Consider the following 25,078-nt stretch of genomic DNA (forward strand, 5'->3'; position numbering starts at 1 on the left):
ACTTCCGGGAAACGAGCCGTTTTGAGTTTGCCCCATTTAGTGACGTTTTTCCCCTTGGGGACTTCAGCAGATTATCCATATTGGATAGGATAGATAGATAGATAGATAGATAGATAGATAGATGGATAGATAGATAGATAGATAGATAGATAGATAGATAGATAGATAGATAGATAGATAGATAGATAGATAGATAGATAGATAGATAGATAGATAGATAGATAGATAGATAGATAGATAGATAGATAGATAGATAGATAGATAGATAGATAGATAGATAGATAGATAGATAGTACTTTATTGATTCCTTCAGGAGAGTTCCCTCAGGAAAATAAATAGGAATCTTAGGATGGACGTTATTTATCACACACTTGGGAAATGATGTGGTTGCAGTGCAGATATAAAAGATCCACACAAAATAAAGTACAAAAATACATGATAACCAACAACGATGAGCGAGAATCCGTCCAGGGAGACCGAAGTGTCAGATACAAGCATTCATTCAGCCAGGGCTCCGTGAAACTCGTCCATGGTTCAGGCCCTCTCGGGACTGCGCAACAAGGGGTGACTTCTGCGCTGCTTTTCTATGAACTTTTGGATCCGCCCGGGGGAGCCTTTTGGCCACGGACATGTTTGCACCGGAGACCAGCTGCTGGCTCTTTGCCACACCGTAGTCCGCGTGGACAGAATGGAGGAAATGCAGAGAAAGAGACGATGCTGCCAATTGTAATGCAAAGTAGCATATAGTTTGAACAAGGGTTGTACGGTATACTGCTACTAATAAAGAACCGCGGTATTAATGAATTAAAAATGATACTATACCATACTTGCCAACCTTGAGACCTCCAATATCGGGAGGTAGGGGGGGGTTATTTACAGCTAGAATTCACCAACTCGAGTATTTCATATATATATATATATGAAATACTTGATTTTCAGTGAATTCTAGCTATATATATAAATATATATATATTTATTTTATTTACATAGAAAAAAAAAAATACTTGAATTTCAGTGTTCCGGTGGCTAGCCATTAGATGGCAGTGCAGTATTGTCCTGTTTAACTTCTCCGTTCATGATGAGTATATCATTTCGGGCGCCATGTCTGTAATTTCCTCGTTCTTCTGCTTCGTCTCCTTGTTGTGTGCGCAGTTGTGCACTCTATAAAAGCCCTAGATGTTATGACGTCTTTGGGCAGGCAAGCTGTTTATATTGTGGGAAAGCGGACGTGAGAACAGGCTGTCCCCACTCGGTCTCAGGTCCGCATTGAGCTGGAGGGGGCGTGGCCTCCAGCTCCGGCTGAATACCGGGAGTTTGTCGGGAGAAAATCTCTGCCGGGAGGTTGTCGGGAGAGGCGCTGAATACCGGGATTCTCCCGCTAAAAACGGGAGGGTCGGCAAGTATGTACTATACTGACTTTGAAAAAGAGCGGTACTTGTCTCACACCTGCTGCCGTGAGGCGGTGACGTGCCGAGGCGCTTGACCTTGAGTGTGTCAAAACGCACACTCAGAGCACATACAAGCAGAATAAGTGTGGAGAGGAAAAATGGCAAAAAATACATGGCAATTCTACTGGTTAATAAAGAGGTAGTTGGGCTTCAAAACTATCGATAAAGGTGACGCTTTGAACACGGGAACGCCGCGCTGCAAACGGTGCTTTGAAACATGCCTCGCCAAAGGTGACATATTTAAAGGTCTACTGAAATGAGATTTTCTTATTTAAACGGAGATAGCAGATCCATTCTATGTGTCATACTTGATCATTTCGCGATATTGCCATATTTTTGCTGAAAGGATTTAGTAGAGAACATCGACGATAAAGTTCGCAACTTTTGGTCGCTGATAAAAAAAGCCTTGCCTGTACCGGAAGTAGCGTGACGTCACAGGTTGAAGGGCTCCTCACATCTGCACATTGTTTACACCAGCAGCGAGAGGGATTCGGACCCAGAAAGTGACGATTACCTCATTAATTTGAGCGAGGATGAAAGATTCGTGAATGAGGAACGTAAGAGTGAAGAATTAGAGTGCAGTGCAGGATGCCAAGGTGTATCTTTTTTCGCTCTGACCGTAACTTAGGTAAAAGGGCTCATTGGATTCCACACTTTCTCCTTTTTCTATTGTGGATATTCTTTTGAAAATGAGAGTCAAGAACGCAAAATGGACATTCACAGTGACTTTTATCTCCACGACACTACATCGGTGAAGCACTTTAGCTTCGGAGCTAACGTGATGGCATCGTGCTTAACTGCGGATAGAAACAAAAGAAACATGCCCCTGACTGGAAGGATAGACCGAAGATCAACAATACTATTATTACTTCTACTATCAGGAGACACCGAACCAAACCCTGGACCTGTAACCACACGGTTAATGCTGTCCAGCCTGGCGAAGCCTAGCAATGCTGTTGCTAACGACGCCATTGAAGCTAACTTAGCTACGGGACCTCGACAGAGCTATGCTAAAAACATTAGCTCTCCACCTACGCCAGCCAGCCCTCATCTGCTGTATATGTTGACCACATTAACCCTGGCAATGGACCCTGTGTGTATATATACACTACCGTTCAAAAGTTTGGGGTCACATTGAAATGTTCTTATTTTTGAAGGAAAAGCACTGTACTTTTCAATGAAGATAACTTTAAACTAGTCTTAACTTGAAAGAAATACACTCTATACATTGCTAATGTGGTAAATGACTATTCTAGCTGCAAATGTCTGGTTTTTGGTGCAATATCTACATAGGTGTATAGAGGCCCATTTCCAGCAACTATCACTCCAGTGTTCTAATGGTACAATATGTTTGCTCATTGGCTCAGAAGGCTAATTGATGATTAGAAAACCCTTGTGCAATCATGTTCACACATCTGAAAACAGTTTAGCTCGTTACAGAAGCTACAAAACTGACCTTCCTTTGAGCAGATTGAGTTTCTGGAGCATCACATTTGTGGGGTCAATTAAACGCTCAAAATGGCCAGAAAAAGAGAACTTTCCTCTGAAACTCGACAGTCTATTCTTGTTCTTAGAAATGAAGGCTATTCCACAAAATTGTTTGGGTGACCCCAAACTTTTGAACGGTAGTGTATGTTATGCCATTGTTTACAAATTTGGTAAATAAATAACCAAAAAATGTATATTTTGTTGTTTTCTTACTGTACCGAAAATGAACCAAACCGAGGTACATACCGAACCAAAATGTTTGTGTACCATTACACCCCTAGATGCAAGTGTAAGCCACTGTGACACTATTGTTCTTTTTTAAATGTTTTTATTTTTTATAAATGGCTGTAACGATAATGTCAATGAGGGATTTCTAATCACTGCTATGTTGGAATTTGGTATTAATATTGATACTGCTGTTGATAATATCCATTTTTTGTTTGACTGCTTTGGGATTGTTTTGTGTCATGTTTGTGTGTCCTCTCAATTGCTCTGTTTGTTGCTATTCTGAATGTTGCTGGGTTGGGTTTTGGAACTTAAATTGCATTATTATGGTATTGCTGTGTATCGTTTTGTTGGATAGAAAATAAAAATAAAACGAATGTCTTTATGAACAGTAACAGCACTAGGGGGCAGTGTTACCCCAATAAATAAAGTGCTTTGGCCCTGTTCCAATTTTTTCCTCCCTGAGTTGGTGAAGAATGCTGTCATGTGGCCATAATGTCCAACAACATTTCTGCTGACTGTTTACATAAGTTTACCACCATGTGTGGATCATCGCCCCCCCAGATGAAAAAGCCACATTCTGTCTTCCCTGTGACTCCTAAACTGTGAGTGTGCATATTTGACTTTACCCGGGACTGAGGCGCCATGTTTAATCATCATAGTGAACCGCTCCGGGCCCGACGTCCCAGTCCCGGCGACACGTAGAAGCTCATGCGTCACAAATGTCACGGTCCGACCCCCCCCCCCCCCCCAAATCCCCGAAGGATGAGTAAAGAACGCTTGTACGTTGGCGCTGCATGTGGTCTTTCTTTCACATGAGACTCTCCGACACGCGAGCATAAATAAGTCATGTTTTTAAAAAAAAACACAAGTTATGCAAGTCGTGACTCAGCGAGCGAACAATAAGACGGCGACAAGCCCGGCCTGTGATGTCACAGAACCCTCAGACCCGCTTAATCGTGTCTGTGGTCATTCACAGGGGGTGCGGGATTAGCCAAAGCAAAATCGCACCACTTTATCCTCATTAAAACCTAACCCCTCCACTCTTTGTTTGCACAAATAAGACCCTCTTTTTACAAACCCCGTTTCCATATGAGTTGGGAAATTGTGTTAGATGTAAATATAAACGGAATACAATGATTTGCAAATCCTTTTCAACCCATATTCAGTTGAATATGCTACAAAGACAACATATTTCATGTTCAAACTGATACATTTTTTGCAAATAATCATTAACTTTAGAATTTGATGCCAGCAACACGTGACAAAGAAGTTGGGAAAGGTGGCAATAAATACTGATAAAGTTGAGGAATGCTCATCAAACACTTATTTGGAACATCCCACAGGTGGACAGGCTAATTGGGAACAGGTGGGTGCCATGATTGGGTATGAAAGTAGATTCCATGAAATGCTCAGTCATTCACAAACAAGGATGGAGTGAGGGTCACCACTTTGTCAACAAATGCGTGAGCAAATTGTTGAACAGTTTAAGAAAAACCTTTCTCAACCAGCTATTGCAAGGAATTTAGGGATTTCACCATCTACGCTCCGTAATATCATCAAAGGGTTCAGAGAATCTGGAGAAATCACTGCATGTCAGCAGCTAAGCCCGTGACCTTCGATCCCTCAGGCTGTACTGCATCAACAAGCGACATCAGTGTGTAAAGGATACCACCACATGGGCTCAGGAACACTTCAGAAACCCACTGTCAGTAACTACAGTTGGTCGCTACATCTGTAAGTGCAAGTTAAAACTCTCCTATGCAAGGCGAAAACCGGTTATCAACAACACCCAGAAATGCCGTCGGCTTCGCTGGGCCTGAGCTCATCTAAGATGGACTGATACAAAGTGGAAAAGTGTTCTGACGAGTCCACATTTCAAATTATTTTTGGAAACTGTGGACGTCGTGACGTCCGGACCAAAGAGGAAAAGAACCATCCGGATTGTTATAGGCGCAAAGTTGAAAAGCCAGCATGTGTGATGGTATGGGGGTGTATTAGTGCCCAAGACATGGGTAACTTACACATCTGTGAAGACGCCATTAATGCTGAAAGGTACATACAGGGTTTGGAGCAACATATGTTGCCATCCAAGCAACGTTACCATGGACGCCCCTGCTTATTTCAGCAAGACAATGCCAAGCCACGTGTTACATCAACGTGGCTTCATAGTAAAAGAGTGCGGGTACTAGACTGGCCTGCCTGTAGTCCAGACCTGTCTCCCATTGAAAATGTGTGGCGCATTAGGAAGCCTAAAATAGCACAACGGAGACCCCCGGACTGTTGAACAACTTAAGCTGTACATCAAGCAAGAATGGGAAAGAATTCCACCTGAGAAGCTTCAAAAATGTGTCTCCTCAGTTCCCAAACGTTTACTGAGTGTTGTTCAAAGGAAAGGCCATGTAACACAGTGGTGAACATGCCCTTTCCCAACTACTTTGGCACGTGTTGCAGCCATGAAATTCTAAGTTAAATATTATTTGCAAAAAAAAATCAAGTTTATGAGTTTGAACATCAAATATGTTGTCTTTGTAGTGCATTCAACTGAATATGGGTTGAAAAGGATTTGCAAATCATTGTATTCCGTTTATATTAACATCTAACACAATTTCCCAACTCATATGGAAACGGGGTTTGTATCATCCCGTGAGGTGTATACTACTTTTTTTTGTTCGGTTTGTACTTCATGAAGTTTTGTACTTGTTCTGTTTTTTGTTTGTTTTCATTATATTTGGATGTATTTGTTTGGTTTGTATGCTATCCATTAAGTAAGACTATGCATTATGTTGAAGGGGGCAGGAAAATATAAGATTTTCTTCATCCTGCTCCTTCTCAGGCATTGGCTGACTTCAAGTTATTGGTGCTGCAGATAAAGCACAAGTTAACTGTGATTGTTCCTGAAAATGAACACAATTATAATCAACGGCTTTCTTCTACTTCTTGAAAAGTTCAGCAAATGTGGCTTTCGCCAACTTCGTACGTCTACTAAACAATGATTGCCTTGATGTGGGCGCTCGACGTTTGAAACGGCATCCATCAATAACTTTTTGCTCTGGGTAAAAAAAAAAAAAGAAAAAAAAAGAAGATAATTGTGCACAAGTCGATCTTGCAGAGATCAGAACAAAGCAGAGAGGAGATGTTTTGGAACAGCCTGTCTTTAGTTAATCCTTGTCCTTGGCCTGCTGGAGGACATTATTTACGCAAAATAAACCCTTTTTTTCCACTCCACAGAAAGAACATGTACTTTTATTTACAACTTTGGTGATGGCTGGTTTACCCAATGTTCTTAGTTAGTGGCAAATGATGTTGAAATGTACAAACCCCGTTTCCATATGAGTTGGGAAATTGTGTTTAGTTGTAAATATAAACGGAATACAATGATTTGCAAATCCTTTTCAACCCATATTCAGTTGAATGCACTACAAAGACAAGATATTTGATGTTCAAACTCCGGATGGTTCTTTTCCTCTTTGGTCCAGAGGACACGACGTCCACAGTTTCCAAAAACAATTTGAAATGTGGACTCGTCACACCCCGGATTGTAAATAATGTAAATAATTCAATGTGATTATCTTGTGTGATGACTGTATTATGATGATAGTATATATCTGATAGTATATATCTGTATCATGAATCAATTTAAGTGGACCCCGACTTAAACAAGTTGAAAAACGTATTCGGGTGTTACCATTTAGTGGTCAATTGTACGGAATATGTACTTCACTGTGCAACCTACTAATAAAAGTCTCAATCAAGTCAGACCACAGAACACTTTTCCACTTTGTATCAGTCCATCTTAGATGAGCTCTGGCCAAGCAAAGCCGACGGCGTTTCTGGGTGTTGTTGATAAACTTGTTTTCGCCTTGCATAAGAGAGTTTTAACTTGCACTTACAGATGTAGCGACCAACTGTAGTTACTGACAGTGGGTTTCTGAAGTGTTCCTGAGCACATGTGGTGATATCCTTTACACACTGATGTCACTTGTTGATGCAGTACAGCCTGAGGGATGGAAGGTCACGGGCTTAGCTGCTTACGTGCAGTGATTTCTCCAGATTCTCTGAACCCTTTGATGATATTACGGACCGTAGATGGTGAAATCCCTAAATTCCTTGCAATAGCTGGTTGAGAAAGGTTTTTCTTAAACTGTTCAACAATTTGCTCAGGCATTTGTTGACAAAGTGGTGACCCTCGCCCCATCCTTGTTTGTGAATGACTGAGCATTTCATGGAATCTACTTTTATACCCAATCATGGCACCCACCTGTTCCCAATTTGCCTGTTCACCTGTGGGATGTTCCGAATAAGTGTTTGATGAGCACTCCTCAAGTTTATCAGTATTTATTGCCACCTTTCTCAACTTCTTTGTCACGTGTTGCTGGCATCAAATTCTAAAGTTAGTGATTATTTGCAAAAAAATATGTTGTCTTTGTAGCATATTCAACTGAATATGGGTTGAAAATGATTTGCAAATCATTGTATTCCGTTTATATTTACATCTAACACAATTTCCCAACTCATATGGAAACGGGGTTTGTACTTAAATGTCCCATATTATAGTATTTTTCACCAGTTTTAAATAATATTATGGGTATAGTGCGGGGGTCGGCAACCCGCGGCTCTAGAGCCGCATGCGGCTCTTTAGCGCCGCCCTAGTGGCTCTCTGGAGCTTTTTCAAAAATGTATGAAAAATGGAAAAAGATGAGGGGGAAAAAAAAAATTTTTGGTTTTAATATGGTTTCTGTAGGAGGACAAACATGACACAAACCTCCCTAATTGTTATAAAGCACACTGTTTATATTAAACATGCTTCACTGATTCAAGTATTTGGGCGCCGTTTTGTCCTACTAATTTTGGCGGTCCTTGAACTCACCCTAGTTTGTTTACATATATAACTTTCTCCGACTTTCTAGGACGTGTTTTATGCCACTTCTTTTTCTGTCTCATTTTGTCCACCAAACTTTTAACGTTGTGCGTGAATACACAAAGGTGAGTTTTGTTGATGTTATTGACTTGTGTGGCGTGCTAATCGGGCATATTTGGTCACTGCATGATTGCAAGCTAATTTATGTTAACATGCTATTTAGGCTAGCTATATGTACATATTGCATCATTATGCCTCATTTGTAGCTATATTTGAGGTCATTTAGTTTCCTTTAAGTCCTCTTAATTCAATGTATATCTCATGACATACTATCTGTATGTAATATGGCTTTTAATTTTTTGCGGCTCCAGACAGATTTGTTTTTTGTATTTTTGGTCCAATATGGCTCTTTCAACATTTTGGGTTGCCGACCCCTGGTATAGTGTATCGGAAGTGTGTTGTCTAAAATCTAGCCTTGATGCAGGAATGTAGACAGTTTAAAAGTGCTTTTAATAAGCCCCACTGTGAATCATGGCCAAATTTTAACCAAATACAATATTTTAAGTTTTGCCAATTTTATTTTGTTACACACAGTCAAACTGTTTTTTTAAATGCTTGGATAACTCTGCTGCTCTGCAAGGCAATTACAAGACTGCAAAGTGGTACCAGATCTACCACCCGAGCGATGTCAAAAGGCAACTGTTGCGTTCCATTCCGTAGAACATCTTTTGCCCAGACTGCCTTTTCAATAAAAGGAGCACAACTATGGAACTCTCTACCTGACACTTTGAAAAGTGTACCTGCACTTAATAATAATAATAATAATAATACCTGGGATTTATATAGCGCTTTTCTAAGTACCCAAAGTCGCTTTACATGTTTTTCTGAACCCATCAATCATTCACACCTGGTGGTGGTAAGCTACTTTCGTAGCCACAGCTGCCCTGGGGCTGCCCCTCCGACCACCACCTATCATTCATCATTCATTTCACCGGTGTGAGCGGCACCGAGGGCAAATGGTGAAGTGTCCTGCCTAAGGACACAACGGCAGCGATTTTTTTTTGGGATGGTAAGAGGCGGGGAGCGAACCTGCAACCCTCAGGTTTCTGGCACGGTTGCTCTACCCACTACGCACTTGTCACTTTCAGAAAACAAACAAAATTGTGGCTAGTTGAGCAACAATCGTGTTCCCATGTTTAGTTTTTACTAATTTTTACTAATTGGTTTTTATCTAGTCTGCACTTTGTCTGTGTTTTTATCATTATTGTTTTTTATCTAGTTTGCACTTTGTCTGTATTATTACTATTATCATTATTATCGACTCATCTTTGCCTTATTCTTTTTTTTCCTCCTATTTTAATGACGTTGGATCTGTGTTGTTTTTGTTGTTGTTGTTGTTGGGGACAAGTGTTGTAAATGAGCTTTGGCTACAAACACTATGATGCATACATTGGATAACTGTTTTAGATGTCTATGTTTCTGTATCTGTCCCTATTTCAAATAAACAAAAAAAAACCAAACAAAAAACGTACGTCTGTAGCTTGTATGCTAATGAGCTGTGTTTGTCTCCAATACTTTTTATATTATTTATTATTAGTTTGATATAACAGAGCTGTATGCTTAGCTTTTTCACTATTAACACCGCTCCTACTAAATGATAAAAATTAGTAGCACAGAAATGTATTTTGTACTAATTACTAGGGAATGTAATTATTGCGTTACTTAAAAAAAACAACTTCAAATATCCAGCATAATGCAGTTGAGATAAGTTTCATATGAAAGCAGTTTCTGTGTGCCTTTAAAAAGCAGTGCCTGTTGCCTAGTGACGAGTGACGTCAGCGAGTCCACGCTTAGTCTGAGTCTCACAGGCATTTTAGGTTGAGCTGTTTTTGTTAGCTTAGCAGGTGAGCAGCAGCTCCTTGGAATATTTCACTGGTCTGTGTTACCTTTGCTTAATAAATACACTGAATCTGCTTCCATGGCTGTATGTTATTGTCAACAAACAGGGTATTGTTTGGATGGCAAGTGTGTCCCTTCAATCATTGATTTGTTTTTTAATATTCCCTGCGACCCTCGTAGTTACGAGCGCGCAGTGCAGTTTATGTCAAGCTTTAAGGTGGTTAAAAAAACTGACCAGATCCGCCAACTAAAATCGTGTTTCTTCCGTGTTGGAAGGCTGAATGTGTGAACTAGTGCATGGCGCAGGAGGGAAAGAAGCACACAGAGTGATCAGTGACACTTCCGCGTCAGTCACTTGTCCATTTGGTTATGGTTATTAGAGGTGGGGAGAATAATCGATTTTTAGATGCATCACAATTCAGATTATAGAATCGATTAGTAAACGTCAATAATCGATGTATTTATTGTAAATAAAGTAATGCAAACAGTTCTCAAATTTGTATGACTGCAGCAAGCTACCTCACTGAGAAATATGACTAGCTCCTTTTACTATCGGGCAGTTATGGTCCAGTTTTGCACACATTTATATAATAAATGTGGGAATTAATTAAACTGTTTTGTATTCCAAATTAAATGTGTTTTTTTTTAAAGTTGCAAGTGATAAACGCTTATTTAGTGGAACGAAAAGAAATGTAAAACTGCGTTAATATACATAAATTAAAGATGCATCAATAATGGATTTTTAATCGAATCGTAGCTCCTTAATTGTAATCGTAATCGAATCGTGAGGTGCTCCAAAATTCCCACCGCTGATGGTTATGGTTTAAGTTTATTTCAAACGTGCTATACAGATGGCCGAAAATTTTCTAATTTGGATCGATTTTTTTTGGGAGCAAAATGCAATGAAAATGTTGAAATCTCTATTCGCACATGTGTGACAGGTTTGTTTTTCTTTTTAAGTCGCACAGTCTATTCTAAGGCTCATTTGCGAGTAAATTTGTCTCACCATACAGCCCTGTACTATATCATACATTTTTTCACTACATTACTATTTTGTTTGTATATTTTTTATCATTATATAATTATTGGAGATATAAATAAATATATAAATGTGTGTGTGTGTATATATATATATATATATATATATATATATATATATATATATATATATATATATATATATATATATACACTGTGTATATATATATATATATATATATATATATATATATATATATATATATATATATATATATATATATATATATATATATATATATATATATATATATATATATATATATATATACTGTATATATATATATATATATATATATATATATCAATCAATCAATCAATCAATGTTTATTTATATAGCCCTAAATCACAATAGCCCTAAATCACAAGTGTCTCAAAGGGCTGTATATATATATATATATATATATATTAGGGGTGTGGGAAAAAAATCGATTCGAATTCCAATCGCAATTCTCACGTTATGCCATTCAGAATCGATTCTCATTTTTTTAAAAATCGATTTTTTTTTTGTGTGATTTTTTAGAAAATATATATTTTTTTTTTTTAATGAATCAATCCAACAAAACAATACACAGCAATACCATAACAATGCAATCCAATTCCAAAACCAAACCCGACCCAGCAACACTCAGAACTGCAATAAACAGAGCAATTGAGAGGAGACACAAACACGACACAGAACAAACCAAAAGTAGTGAAACAAAAATGAATATTATCAACAACAGTATCAATATTAGTTACAATTTCAAAATAGCAGTGATTAAAAATCCCTCATTGAAATTATCATTAGACATTTATAAAAAATTTAAAAAAGAACAATAGTGTCACAGTGGCTTACACTGGCATCGCATCTCCTAAGCTTGACAACACACTGGGTCCAATATTTTCACAAAGATAAAATAAGTCATATTTTTGGTTCATTTAATAGTTCAAACAAATTTACACTATTGCAATCAGTTGATAAAACATTGTCCTTTCCCATTATAAAAGCTTTTTACAAAAATCTACTACTCTGCTTGCATGTCAGCAGACTGGGGTAGATCCTGCTGAAATCCTATGTATTGAATGAATAGAGAATCCTTTTGAATCGGGAAAAAAATCGTTTTTCAATTGAGAACCGTGTTGAATTGAAAAAGAAAATTGATTTTGATATATACATACACACAGACAGTATGTATATATACAGCATTTGTTACATTGTACAGTTAAAGTGTATAGTATATGTGAAAAATTGATAAAATACATAAATAAAATGTATATAAAATAATATATATATATATATATATATATATATATATATATATATATATATATATATATATATATATATATATATATATACACACACGCACACACACACACATATATATATATGTATACACAATGTAACATATCAACAAATGCAATACATCACATACAACAACAATGTAACATTAAGGGACAAGGGGATATGAACGTTAGCAACAGTAGAATATCAATGTAAGCTACAAAGCTAACGTTAAAGTCACATTTTATACCATGTCTAGATTAGCATATTCGCTAACAAACAAAATGACCAAACTTACAGTTCCAACGTCTGTAGCTCACTGACAGAGTTTTAAGTTTAGAATGTGTAAAGAAGCCTACTTTTTTTTTTACTACTTATAGGTAAGGGCAATGTTTGGTGCTTACATCATCGTAAAAATAAAAGTGGCATTACAGCGGTCCCTCATTACATCATGCTTTGAAGATTCCGGGTTCACTCTATCGCAGATTTCTTTTTTTTTTTTTTTGGTAGTTTTTTTCTTTAGAGCATGCATTTCTGGCCAAAATTAAACATTGTCAACCATAAAAATCTCTAAATTAACTAAAAATATCAACACTACTGTAGTATTTGCCAGTCGATGAAACCAAACCAATCAGAGCGCACTGTTCAGCATCGTGGCCACTGATTGGCTCAGCTTCAGGCAGCATTAAAGTTCAAGTTAAAGTACCAATGCTTGTCACACACACACTAGGTGTGGCGAAATTATTCTCTGCATTTGACCCATCACCCTTGATCCCCCCCTGGGAGGTGAGGGGAGCAGTGGGCTGCAGCGGTGGCCGCGCCCGGGAATCATTTTTGGTGATTTAACCCCCAATTCCCACCCTTGATGCTGAGTGCCAAGCAGGGAGGTAATGGGTCCCATTTTTATAGTCTTTGGTATGACTCGGCCGGGGTTTTGAACTCACAACCTACCGATCTCAGGGCGGACACTCTAACCACTAGGCCACTAAATTAGAATAATCTAGTGTTAAGGTGAATAAAGTCGGTCATAAACAGGTCTTTCCATGCTCCAGCTATGAAAATATTCAACTTATTGTTAATAATTCCAACGTAGTGGAAATTCCTTTACCACGCTCAGGTCAGGAACCAATTAACAGCGATCAAAGAGGGTTGCCTTTTAAAAAAGAAGCATCCTTTTCTGTGGCATTATCCGAAAAAGCTCAGTAAAGGGAGCTCCTCCACTCAATGCTAAATTATTTCAGGGTGATGTGGTGGAGATAAAAATATCCTGGCTGTTCTGCTGTCTTCACTTAACCGAGCAGACCCTCTGTGCAGAGGAGCGCCTGAGCAGCATGCGGTGCTTTATCACTTTATATATTAAGGCCGGTATTCAAAAAGGCAGTGGGGGGGGGGGGGGGGCAACCTCCAGGACACAGCAGAGTGGTCGGGTGGACCGAGGCAAGCTCACCATGCCTAATAAGACAAGCAGTGTCTATAAAGACTGTAGTGTGAAGGCTTGTTGTTATGTGGTTTTGGACTTGAATGCTCGGGTCTCACCTTAAGCACCGTGATGTTCCAAGCGTAGCTCTCCATCGCCTTCTGGAGCTTACGACCTTTCAGACCCTCCTTGGCTCCGATGCGATGGAGGTCCTCGTGGAAGTCAAGACCTGCACAAATGAACAGGTGCCTTGTTGATAAACATACACTTCATTATTAAACGCTGGACTGCTTATTAGGTACAACTGTATCAGCAACAGGCAGCTAAAACAAATCCGGTCCATGGCATCACACAAAAGTTCAATTCAGAACTTTAAAGGCCTACTGAAAGACACTACTACCGACCACGCAGTCTGATAGTTTATATATCAATGATGAAATCTTAACATTGCAACACATGCCAATACGGCCGGGTTAACTTATAAAGTGCAATTTTAAATTTGCAGCTAAACTTCCGGTTCGAAACGCCTCTGAGGATGACGTATGCGCGTGACGTAGCCAGTAGAACACGGGTATGGCTTCCACATTGAAGCCAATACGAAATAGCTGTTTTCATCTCATTCTGGATGTATTCTGGACATCTGTGTTGGTGAATCTGTTGTAATTATGTTCATTGCATTATGGAGAAAGAAGCTGAGCAAGCAAAGAAGAAAGTTCTCGGTGCAAAGCGGACGTATTTTGCGAAGGAAGTCAACAGCAACACAACACAGCCGGTGTTTCATTGTTTACATTCCCGAAAGATGCAGTCAAGATCGAAGAACTCGGATAACAGAGACTCTAACCAGGAGGACTTTTGACTTCGATACACAGACGCCTGTAGAGAACTGGGACAACACAGACTCTTACCAGGATTACTTTGATTTGGATGACAAAGACGCAGACGTGCTACCGTGAGTATGCAGCTTTGACTTCCAAACATTTGATCGCTTGACCGTACGTGCGCGTTACGTACGTAACTATGTTTAAATATATAAGCTTTATGAACCTTGGGTTAGGTGAACGGTCTTTTGGGCTGAGTGATTGTGTGTGTTGTGCAGGTGTTTGAATTGGATTGGCGGCTTATATGGAGCTAGGAGCTAGCATAGGAGCTAGGAGCTAGCATAACAAACACTGAGGTGTTTTTATGCAGGATTAATTTGTGGCATATTAAATATAAGCCTGGTTGTGTTGTGGCTAATAGAGTATATATATGTCTTGTGTTTATTTACTGTTGTAGTCATTCCCAGCTGAATATCAGGTCACCCCCGGCTCTCACAGCATCTTCCCTATCTGAATAGCTTCAACTCCCCACTAGTCCTTCACTTGCACTTTACTCATCCACAAATCTTTCATCCTCGCTCAAATTAATGGGGAAATTGTCGCTTTCTCGGTCCGAATCTCTCTCACTTCATGCGGCCATCATTGTAAACAATAGGGAACTTTGCGTATATGTTCAACTGACTACGTCACGCTACTTCCGGTAGGGGCAAGCCTTTTTTCATCAGATACCAAAAGTTGCGATCTTTATCGTCGTTGTTCTATACTAAATCCTTTCAGCAAAAATATGGCAATATCGCGAAATGATCAAGTATGACACATAGAATAGATCTGCTATCCCCGTTTAAATAAAAAAAATTCATTTCAGTAGGCCTTTAAAGCGACTATAATTTTTGCAGCAGATTCCTAAAACCAGCAGACGCTTCAGTCACATCAAACATCTCAGACCAGATCAGGGGTGTCAAACGTACAGGTTTTATGCGGCCCGCAGGATGAGTTTGCTATGTATAAAAATGAGCCGAAATTTTTGAATAAAAGAAACTGCTGTTCTAAATGTGTCCACTAGATGCCGCAATAGCAATTATTTCTATTTGTGTAGATGATGCTACTTATGTAAAAAAAAATAAAAAAAATAAAACACATGATGTTAGAGCACCAGTCGAGGAAAATGAGCAAACTACATAATAACATCCTGTAATTTAATTTTCATTTAATTTTTTTGAGTTGACTGATAAACATTGTCCCATGATTTATTCAGAAAGTGTAAATAACGACAAATAAAGATAGAATACCATTAACCGCAACATGTAAGTGTAAAAAAAAAAACCCAACAACATTATGATTTGTACATTTTCAGAATGTGCTTGTTCTATTTTTAAACAAAGAAAACAGTCTGAAGTAGAGATGTCCGATAATGGCTTTTTTGCCGATATTCCGATATTGTCCAACTCTTAATTACCGATACCGATATATACAGTCGTGGAATTAACACATTATTATGCCTAATTTTGTTGTGATGCCCCCGCTGGATGCATTAAACAATGTAACAAGGTTTTCCAAAATAAATCAACTCAAGCTACAGAAAAAAAGTGCCAACATGGCACTGCCATATTTATTATTGAAGTCACAAAGTGCATTATTTTTTTTAACATGTCTCAAAACAGCAGCTTGGAATTTGGGACATGCTCTCCCTGAGAGAGCATGAGGAGGTTGAGGTGGGCGGGGGTGGGGGGTTTATATTGTAGCATCCCAGAAGAGTTAGTGCTGCAAGGTGTTGTGGGTATTTATTCTGTTGTGTTTATGTTGTGTTACGGTGCGGATGTTCTCCCGAAATGTGTTTGTCATTCTAGTTAGGTGTGGGTTCACAGTGTGGCGCATATTTGTAACAGTGTTAAAGTTGTTTATACGGTCACCCTCAGTGTGACCTGTATGGCTGTTGACCAAGTATGCGTAGCATTCAATTGTGTGTGTGAAAAGCCGAAAATATTATGTGTTTGGGCCGGCACGCAAAGGCAGTGCCTTTAAGGTTTATTGGCGCTCTGTACTTCTCCCTACATCCGTGTACACAGCGGCGTTTTAAAAAGTCATACATTTTACTTTTTGAAACTGATACCGATAATTTTGAAACCGATAATTTCCGATATTACATTTTAAAGCATTTAGCGGCCAATAATATCGGCAGTCCGATATTATCGGACATCGCTACATCAAATATAGAGAATAATAGCAGTCTAATAATACCAATAATCAAAACAGAACATAACAGAATAAAAATTCAAGAACCTAAGAAGACTTTAACATGATTAATAAAACGCTCGATTAAAAAGTTGTATCTTTAACATTTTGTTTAAAAAAATATTAACTGTATTTGTAGTCCTGAACCTCTCCGGCAGGCTGCTCTACAGGTGGAGGCCATGGTGTCTAAAATGCTGCATTACCCTCGGTCTTTGTTCTGGTATTTGGACAAAATAAACGTTTGGTGCCAGAGGACCTCAGGATCCATGAGGGTCACTAAATGACTACCACCCAGTTGCCCTCACCCCTATCATAATGAAGTGCTTTGAGAGGATTGTCTTATGACAGCATCCCTGCAGACTAGATGAACCATTAATTGACCTCTTTTACCATGAATTGATTTACGTGGACCCCGACTTAAACAAGTTGAAAAACTTATTCGGGTGTTACCATTTAGTGGTCAATTGTACGGAATATGTACTGTACTGTGCAATCTACTAATAAAAGCTTCAATCAATCAATCAATCAATCAAACACCAGTTTTCTTACCAGGCAAGCAGATCTACACATCCCTGACCCACGTAGAGCAGCCAAACACATACGTAATAACACACATGATCATAACAATATGTAATATGTACAATATTTACCGTATTTTGGTCATTTTATGCATTACCGGAACTTATTTCCTCAGCGCATCAATTGTCCGTTCCCATACCAATGTACACTACCGTTCAAAAGTTTGGGGTCACATTGAAATGTCCTTATTTTTGAAGGAAAAGCACTGTACTTTTCAATGAAGATAACTTTAAACTAGTCTTAACTTTAAAGAAATACACTCTATACATTGCTAATGTGGTAAATGACTATTCTAGCTGCAAATGTCTGGTTTTTGGTGCAATATCTACATAGGTGTATAGAGGCCCATTTCCAGCAACTATCACTCCAGTGTTCAAATGGTACAATGTGTTTGCTCATTGGCTCAGAAGGCTAATTGATGATTAGAAAACCCTTGTGCAATCATGTTCACACATCTGAAAACAGTTTAGCTCGTTACAGAAGCTACAAAACTGACCTTCCTTTGAGCAGATTGAGTTTCTGGAGCATCACATTTGTGGGGTCAATTAAACACTCAAAATGGCCAGAAAAAGAGAACTTTCATCTGAAACTCGACAGTCTATTCTTGTTCTTAGAAATGAAGGCTATTCCACAAAATTGTTTGGGTGACCCCAAACTTTTGAACGGTAGTGTACGCATGATGAACTGCTGATTGCGGAAGCGAGCACCAAGAGAGTCAGAAACATTGTAGCAGACGAAAGCAGAGAAAGTGAGGTTGGCGTGACTTGACTGTAAATGTGGAGCTCGGAGCCAAGCTATGCCGACAGAAATGGCGTGCTTATCCCAAAATAAACCGGAAAAATGTTTTTTCAGCCAGCTGGACCAAACGCTCCATCGAGTGAGTCAGTATAATATTGATCATGATACATGCAGCACGCTATGCTTGTTAGTACAACTGCAGTACATATGCTGTCAAGCTAGCTGTGTATAAACAAAAACAAAACATGAAATGTGGCCTAATACTTTACAGATACTGTAATATGATTTCATGTTTTTCAGATTGGCGTCCTATCGCATTGTGCATTACAAACTCAAAAGCCATTCAGCTGCTGACGCCGTAGCTAGCTTGCGGCTAATACTGTAGCATGCAGTCGCAAGGCGATGTTTTACGACGCTAGAAAAAGAGTTCCTCAGTGTTCGATCTTACAATAAACTCAAACTCAAACAATAACAATGTCACTACAGCTTGGTTATTGTACAGCAGGGGTCACCAACCTTTTTGAAACCAAGAGCTTCTTTTTGGGTACTGATTAATGCGAAGGGCTACCAGTTTGATACACACTTAAATACATTGCCAGAAATAGCCAATTTGCTCAATTTACCTTTAACTCTATGTTATTATTAATAATTAATGATATTTACACTTAATTGAACGGTTTAAAAGAGGATAAAACATGAAAAAAAATAACAATTAAATTTTGAAACATAGTTTATCTTCAATTTCGACTCTTTAAAATGTAAAATTCAACCGGAAAAAAGAAGAGAAAAACTAGCTAATTCGAATCTTTTTGAAAAAATTAAAACAATTATTTATGGAACATCATTAGTAATTTTTCCTGATTAAGATTCATTTTAGAATTTTGATGACATGTTTTAAATAGGTTAAAATCCAATCTGCACTTTGTTAGAATATATAACAAATTGGACCAAGATATATTTCTAACAAAGACAAATCATTATTTCTTCTAGATTTTCCAGAACCAAAATTTTAAAAGAAATTCAAAAGACTTTGAAATAAGATTTCAATTTGATTTTACAGATTTTCTAGATTTGCCAGAATAATTTTTTTGAATTTTAATCATAAGTTTGAAGAAATATTTCACAAATATTCTTCGTCGAAAAAACAGAAGCTAAAATGAAGAATAAATTAAAATGTATTTATTATTCTTTACAATAAAAAAAATTAATTTACTTGAACATTGATTTAAATTGTCAGGAAAGAAGAGGAAGGAATTTAAAAGGTAAAAAGGTATGTGTTTAAAAATCCTAAAATCATTTTTAAGGTTGTATTTTTTCTCTAAAATTGTCTTTCTGAAAGTTATAATAAGCAAAGTAAAAAAATTAATGAATTTATTTAAACAAGTGAAGACCAAGTCTTTAAAATATTTTCTTGGATTTTCAAATTCTATTTGAGTTTTGTCTCTCTTAGAATCAAAAATGTCGGGCAAAGCGAGACCAGCTTGCTAGTAAATAAATAAAATTTAAAAAATAGAGGCAGCTCACTGGTAAGTGCTGCTATTTGAGCTATTTTTAGAACAGGCCAGCGGGCTACTCATCTGGTCCTTACGGGCTGCCTGGTGCCCGCGGGCACCGCGTTGGTGACCCCTGTTGTACAGGTTACGGAACGTAAATTAAAGAATTGTTGGCTGTTTTTGGATGCATTTTTAAAGTGATTTAGATGCAGAATGGATTGCATTGCTTGCCACCGAGAACGAGTCGATTATTACAAGTTAGAATTTAAAAAATGTAAATACCTCACAAACTGATGTTTAGCTCTGTTCGCTTCAAATATATTTTCTAAGACGTTGTCACCGTTAGCTTATTCTGATAATACAATTGTTAAACATTCTCTTAACATTTGGACATAATTTAAAATACATTTTGGACTTCACTCTGTGCCTCTCTCGTCTCCAATTAACTTCCATCCATCCATCCATCTTCTTCCGCTTAGCCGAGGTCGGGTCGCGGGGGCAGCAGCCTAAGTAGGGAAGCCCAGACGTTCCTTTCCCCAGCCACTTCGTCCAGCTCTTCCCGGGGCATCCCGAGGCGTTCCCAGGCCAGCCGGGAGACATAGTCTTCCCAACGTGTCCTGGGTCTTCCCCGTGGCCTCCTACCGGTCGTACGTGCCCTAAACCACTCCCTAGGGAGGCGTTCGGGTGGCATCCTGACCAGATGCCCGAACCACCTCATCTGGCTCCTCTCGAGCCAAATTAGCTGAGGGCCACAAATGGCCCTCGGGCCGCACTTTGGACATGCCTGGTTTAGAGTGTTAATCTAATCATCTGTTGTCTTTAACAGTAAGCGGCCGGGAGCAGGAGGAGAAAGGATACGGACGTGACTGAAAAGTCACGTTCTGCTGGAGAAAGACTTTGATAAATATATGTACATTAAAACTTTGTTCAACATGGCACGCCTGGCTCCTGTGAAGTATATGCCAGTGGTACCGCTAGGAAGCGACTTCCACAGACGTCATTCTAAGCTTCGAACTCCAAGTTACGAGGTAAACTGAACGCGCCGTTAAAAACCGCAGAGCACTCCTGCCGTATAGACGGTCTTCGACTTGTATCAACATAGTCAGGGTTTCCCACACATTCATTTATTTGTGGCGGCCCGCCAAGAAAGAATTACGTCCGCCACAAATTTAAAAAAAAATTTTTTTTTTTTTTTTTTTGTCCTCTCCAGCTTCTCAGGCAAATCATATAGTTGATGTAGATGCCCATATCGGCTGTTCAGATTTACTTTACAAAAGAGAAGTGTAAGATACTTCTCTTGTTGCCTTATTTGTATTTGACTTTATTAAAGGCCTACTGAAACCCACTACTACTGACCACGCAGTCTAATAGTTTATATATTAATGATGAAATCTTAACATTGCAACACGTGCCAATACGGCCGGGTTAACTTATAAAGTGACATTTAAATTTTCCCGGGAAATATCCGGCTGAAACGTCGCGGTATGATGACGTATGCGCGTGACGTAGTCAGTTAAACGGAAGTTATGGTACCCCGTAGAATCCTATACAAAAAGCTCTGTTTTCATTTCATAATTCCACAGTATTCTGGACATCTTTTGCAATTTGTTTAATGAACAATGAAGGCTGCAAAGAAGACAGTTGTAGGTGGGATCGGTGTATTAGCAGCGGACTACAGCAACACAACCAGGAGGACTTTGTTGGAGAGCAGACGCGCTAGCCGGCGACCTCACCTCGACTTCCTACGTCTCCGGGCCGCCAAACGCATCGGGTGAAGTCCTTCGTCCTTCCGCCGATCGCTGGAACGCAGGTGAGCACGGGTGTTGATGAGCAGATGAAGGCTGGCTGGCGTAGGTGGAGAGCTAATGTTTTTAGCATAGCTCTGTGCGGTCCGGTTGCTAAGTTAGCTTCAATGGCGTCGTTAGCACAGCATTGTTAACCTTCGCCAGCATGGAAAGCATTAACCGTGTATTTACATGTCCACGGTTTAATAGTATTGTTGATTTTCGATCTATCCTTCCAGTCAGGGGTTTATTTTTTTTCTTTCTATATGCAGTTAAAGCACGATGCTATCTCGTTAGCTCGTAGCTAAAGCGTTTCGCCGATGTATTGTCGTGGAGATAAAAGTCACTGTGAATGTCCATTTCGCGTTCTCGACTCTCATTTTCAAGAGGATATAGTATCCGAGGTGGTTTAAAATACAAATCCGTGATCCACAATAAAAAAAGGAGAGAGTGTGGAATCCAATGAGCCAGCTTGTACCTAAGTTACGGTCAGAGCGAAAAAAAATATGTATTTCACTGCATTCTAGTCCGTCACTCTAACGTTCCTCGTCCATGAATCTTTCATCCTCGCTCAAATTAATGGGGTAATGGTCCGGATAGCTCTAGCTGCGTTGAAAACAATAGGAAAATATGAGGGAGTGAACAACTGACAACGTCACGCTACTTACGGTAGGGACAAGGTTTTTTTTTATCAGAGACCAAAAGTTGCGAACTTTATCGACGTTGTTCTATACTAAATCCTTTCAGCAAAAATATGGCAATATCGCAAAATTATCAAGTATGACACATAGAACGGATCTGCTATTCCCGTTTAAATAAAAAAAATTCATTTCAGTAGGCCTTTAATTAGTAAGTATACATTTTTTGAGCCTTTTTAGAGAAAATCAAATCATTGTAGTAAATTATGCAAATTACTCGATGATGTCATGGTGACCACGCCCATAGCCAGGCCCCCACCGCCACAGGTATCTTGGCAGTTTATGGGAAACACTGATAATTGTTCTAATTTATGAATAAAATAGCTCTCAGAAGCCTTTCAGAATAATTTTTTGACATATGTTTCTTATTATTGTTAGAGTTTGGATTGGTGTAGAACTGCACTGCGTCATAGACCTGTTTAGAATATGTTGACCACTTAATGAGGCAGAATTGGCTTTGTCCTTTGGAAAGAGCTCTCAGCATGATGCAATGCATCTTTACACCAATGCAAACTACACCCGCAATAATTAACATATCGTAGAATGAACACCTCTCAGTTTCTGCTCTTGTATTGGATATCATTAGATTGTGTACCTAATATCGCGGCCAATGCAAGGGGTTGTGACACGGAAGACGGCGTCCGGTTACATCCCAGAACTTGATCACTGGGATTTTCCTTGCCAACGATGACCTTACAAAAGCCAGAAGAATACAAGGACATCTTTATCCCTCGGATTTTCTTGTTAATGGAATCACCATCAAGTGGCCTCAAATCCGTCGGGGGGAAGAGAGGGGGCTTGTCAGCTAATAAGTTAGGAAGGCTCCTGGACTTAAAACACACATAATGAGAATGGACTGAATACTCTCCAAGCTGGATACAAAAGGAATAATCCAGTACAACTTGATACAAATGTATCTTGAATCTCAGGTTGTATCACTGGAGCAGAGATTCTGGCAACTTTACAGAATTCAATTGAGGGGGATTTACAGTAAGTGTACGATACAAATCGAAAGCACGGACACCAACGGAACCGACCCACAAATCACAGCAACTCTGACCTCGGGCAACTCTCTGCAGGCGTGTTTAAGTGGGAGATGGATGGCCGCTATTGCCGCAGAGTGTGTAATTGGTCTTTTAAAGGCATAAACATCATCTCATGTTGTGCAGCATCTGAGGTTTATGTCACAAAGATGCTTTTCCCCTTCATTAAGTCGGGCCTCTGAGCTAAGCTCGGCTGTGGAAGGCAGACGGGCTTAAGCGTGCAGGGAAATAAGAGCCTTAATAGCGAGAACACAGGCAATATGTTGCTAAATTAGTGTGCATTTGTAGGGAAATGTCTTACCTTCCCTAAGAATATTACTATTTCTTCTTTGTTCTTTCTTTGTGGATACATTTTTCCAATAATGGTAATCTGGAACATTATTTTTTTTTAGGTGTCCTGGATATTTCCATCGAATATCAGTTGTTTTTAATACATACATACTAGGGTTGTACGGTATACCGGTATTAGTATAGTACTGCGATACTAATGAATCATATTCGGTCCTATACCGCCTCTGAAAAATTCTAAATCACTAATCCTCGCCTCCATGGTGACAAATAAAGTATGTTTCTTACAAGTATCATCCCTGCAGGACGAGGAATAGCTAAACATGCTTCACTACACACCGTAGCTCACCGGCGTCACAATGTAAACAACCGCCATTGGTGGATCTACACCTGACATCCACTGTAATGATACCAAGTACAGTAGCGTATCTGGTCGATACTAGTATGATTATGTCAATATTTTTTGGCATCACAACATCTTCTTTCGTTTCTTAAAATTTATACCGTATTTCCTTGAATTGCCGCCGGGAATATAGTATTCGCCTGCCTAGAATTACAGCCGGGTCAAACTTGTTTCGCAAAATAATTAGCGCATGCTTGGCACTTCCGCCGGGTCAAATATGAGTCATTAAATGACTTCCGCCTCCTGGTGGTAGAGGGCGCTAGTGATCCTTCTTGCGACTGCTGGTACTGCAGCAGACCGGTGCTGCAGAAGAAGACAACACGCAGCAAGAGTGAGCAGCCATTGTTTGCTTGCACTTTTACCATGGAGGATTACATATCTAAAATAAAACAGTTTTCTAAACTGGACTTTCAATCGAAGCAGGAGGTAATACTTAAAGGAAGATCTCCATCGAGACAGAGAGACTTTTAAAACTGAAGAAAGATAAGGAAGACTTCTATAGGGGCTGCGCATGGACTCATTTACACCTAAAGGTAAGACCATAATAACGTTTTTTTTTATTAAATGTGATTTTCATGATAAGGTAAGCGCCGGAGTGAGAAGAGGTTTTAAAATAATTAGCGCATGCTTGCCAATCCCGCATGCTTTTGGTAAACACAGGAGTGAGAAGAGGTTTTAAATTAATTAGCGCCCCGGCGGCTATTCAAGGAAATACGGTATTATGTTTATAAACACAGGAAATATGTCCCTGGACACATGAGGACTTTGAATATGACCATTGTATGATCCTGTAATGACTTGGTATCGGATTGATACCCAAATTTGTGGTATCATCCAAAACTAATGTAAAGTATCCAAACAACAGAAGAATAAGTGAGTATTACATTTGAACAAAAGCGGAGATAAAACATTTTGAAAGAGAAAATAAGCAGATATTAACAGTGAATGAACAAGTAGATTAATAATTAATTTTGTACCACTTGTCCTTAATAATTTTGACAAAATAATAGAATGGAAAATGACACAATATGTTACTGCATATGTCAGCAGCTAAATTAGGAGCCTTTGTTTGTTTACTTACTAATAAAATACAAGTTGTCTTGTATGTTCACTATTTTATTTAAGGACAAACTTGCAATAAGAAACATATGTTTAATGTACCCTAAGATTTTTTGTGGTCCTCTTTAATTAGAAAAGTACAGAAAAGTACAGAAAAATATCGAAATAATTTTGGTATCGGGACAACACTAATACATACATACATGGCAGGATGGACTTGTTAGGACACGTTTTTAATGGATTGTTTCACTAAATCCGCTTCTTCTCTTCCTTTTTCAGTTGTGAGCTGGATTGTGTTGA

The 25,078-nt window shown here is 38.9% G+C and overlaps 1 protein-coding gene across 1 annotated transcript in view; it reads right to left on the reverse strand.

Moving 5' to 3' along the window:
- The window catches only part of LOC133652645 (inactive phospholipase C-like protein 2), a 357,479-nt gene that overhangs the window by 7,448 nt on the left and 324,953 nt on the right, over window positions 1-25,078 (reverse strand). The window contains exon 26 of the mRNA XM_062051612.1: window positions 13,763-13,872. Within this exon, the coding sequence (XP_061907596.1) occupies window positions 13,763-13,872 (110 nt within the window). The remainder of the gene's footprint in view (window positions 1-13,762; window positions 13,873-25,078) is intronic.

This window comes from Entelurus aequoreus, linkage group LG06, assembly GCF_033978785.1.
Source record: "Entelurus aequoreus isolate RoL-2023_Sb linkage group LG06, RoL_Eaeq_v1.1, whole genome shotgun sequence".
Taxonomy (NCBI): domain Eukaryota; kingdom Metazoa; phylum Chordata; class Actinopteri; order Syngnathiformes; family Syngnathidae; genus Entelurus; species Entelurus aequoreus.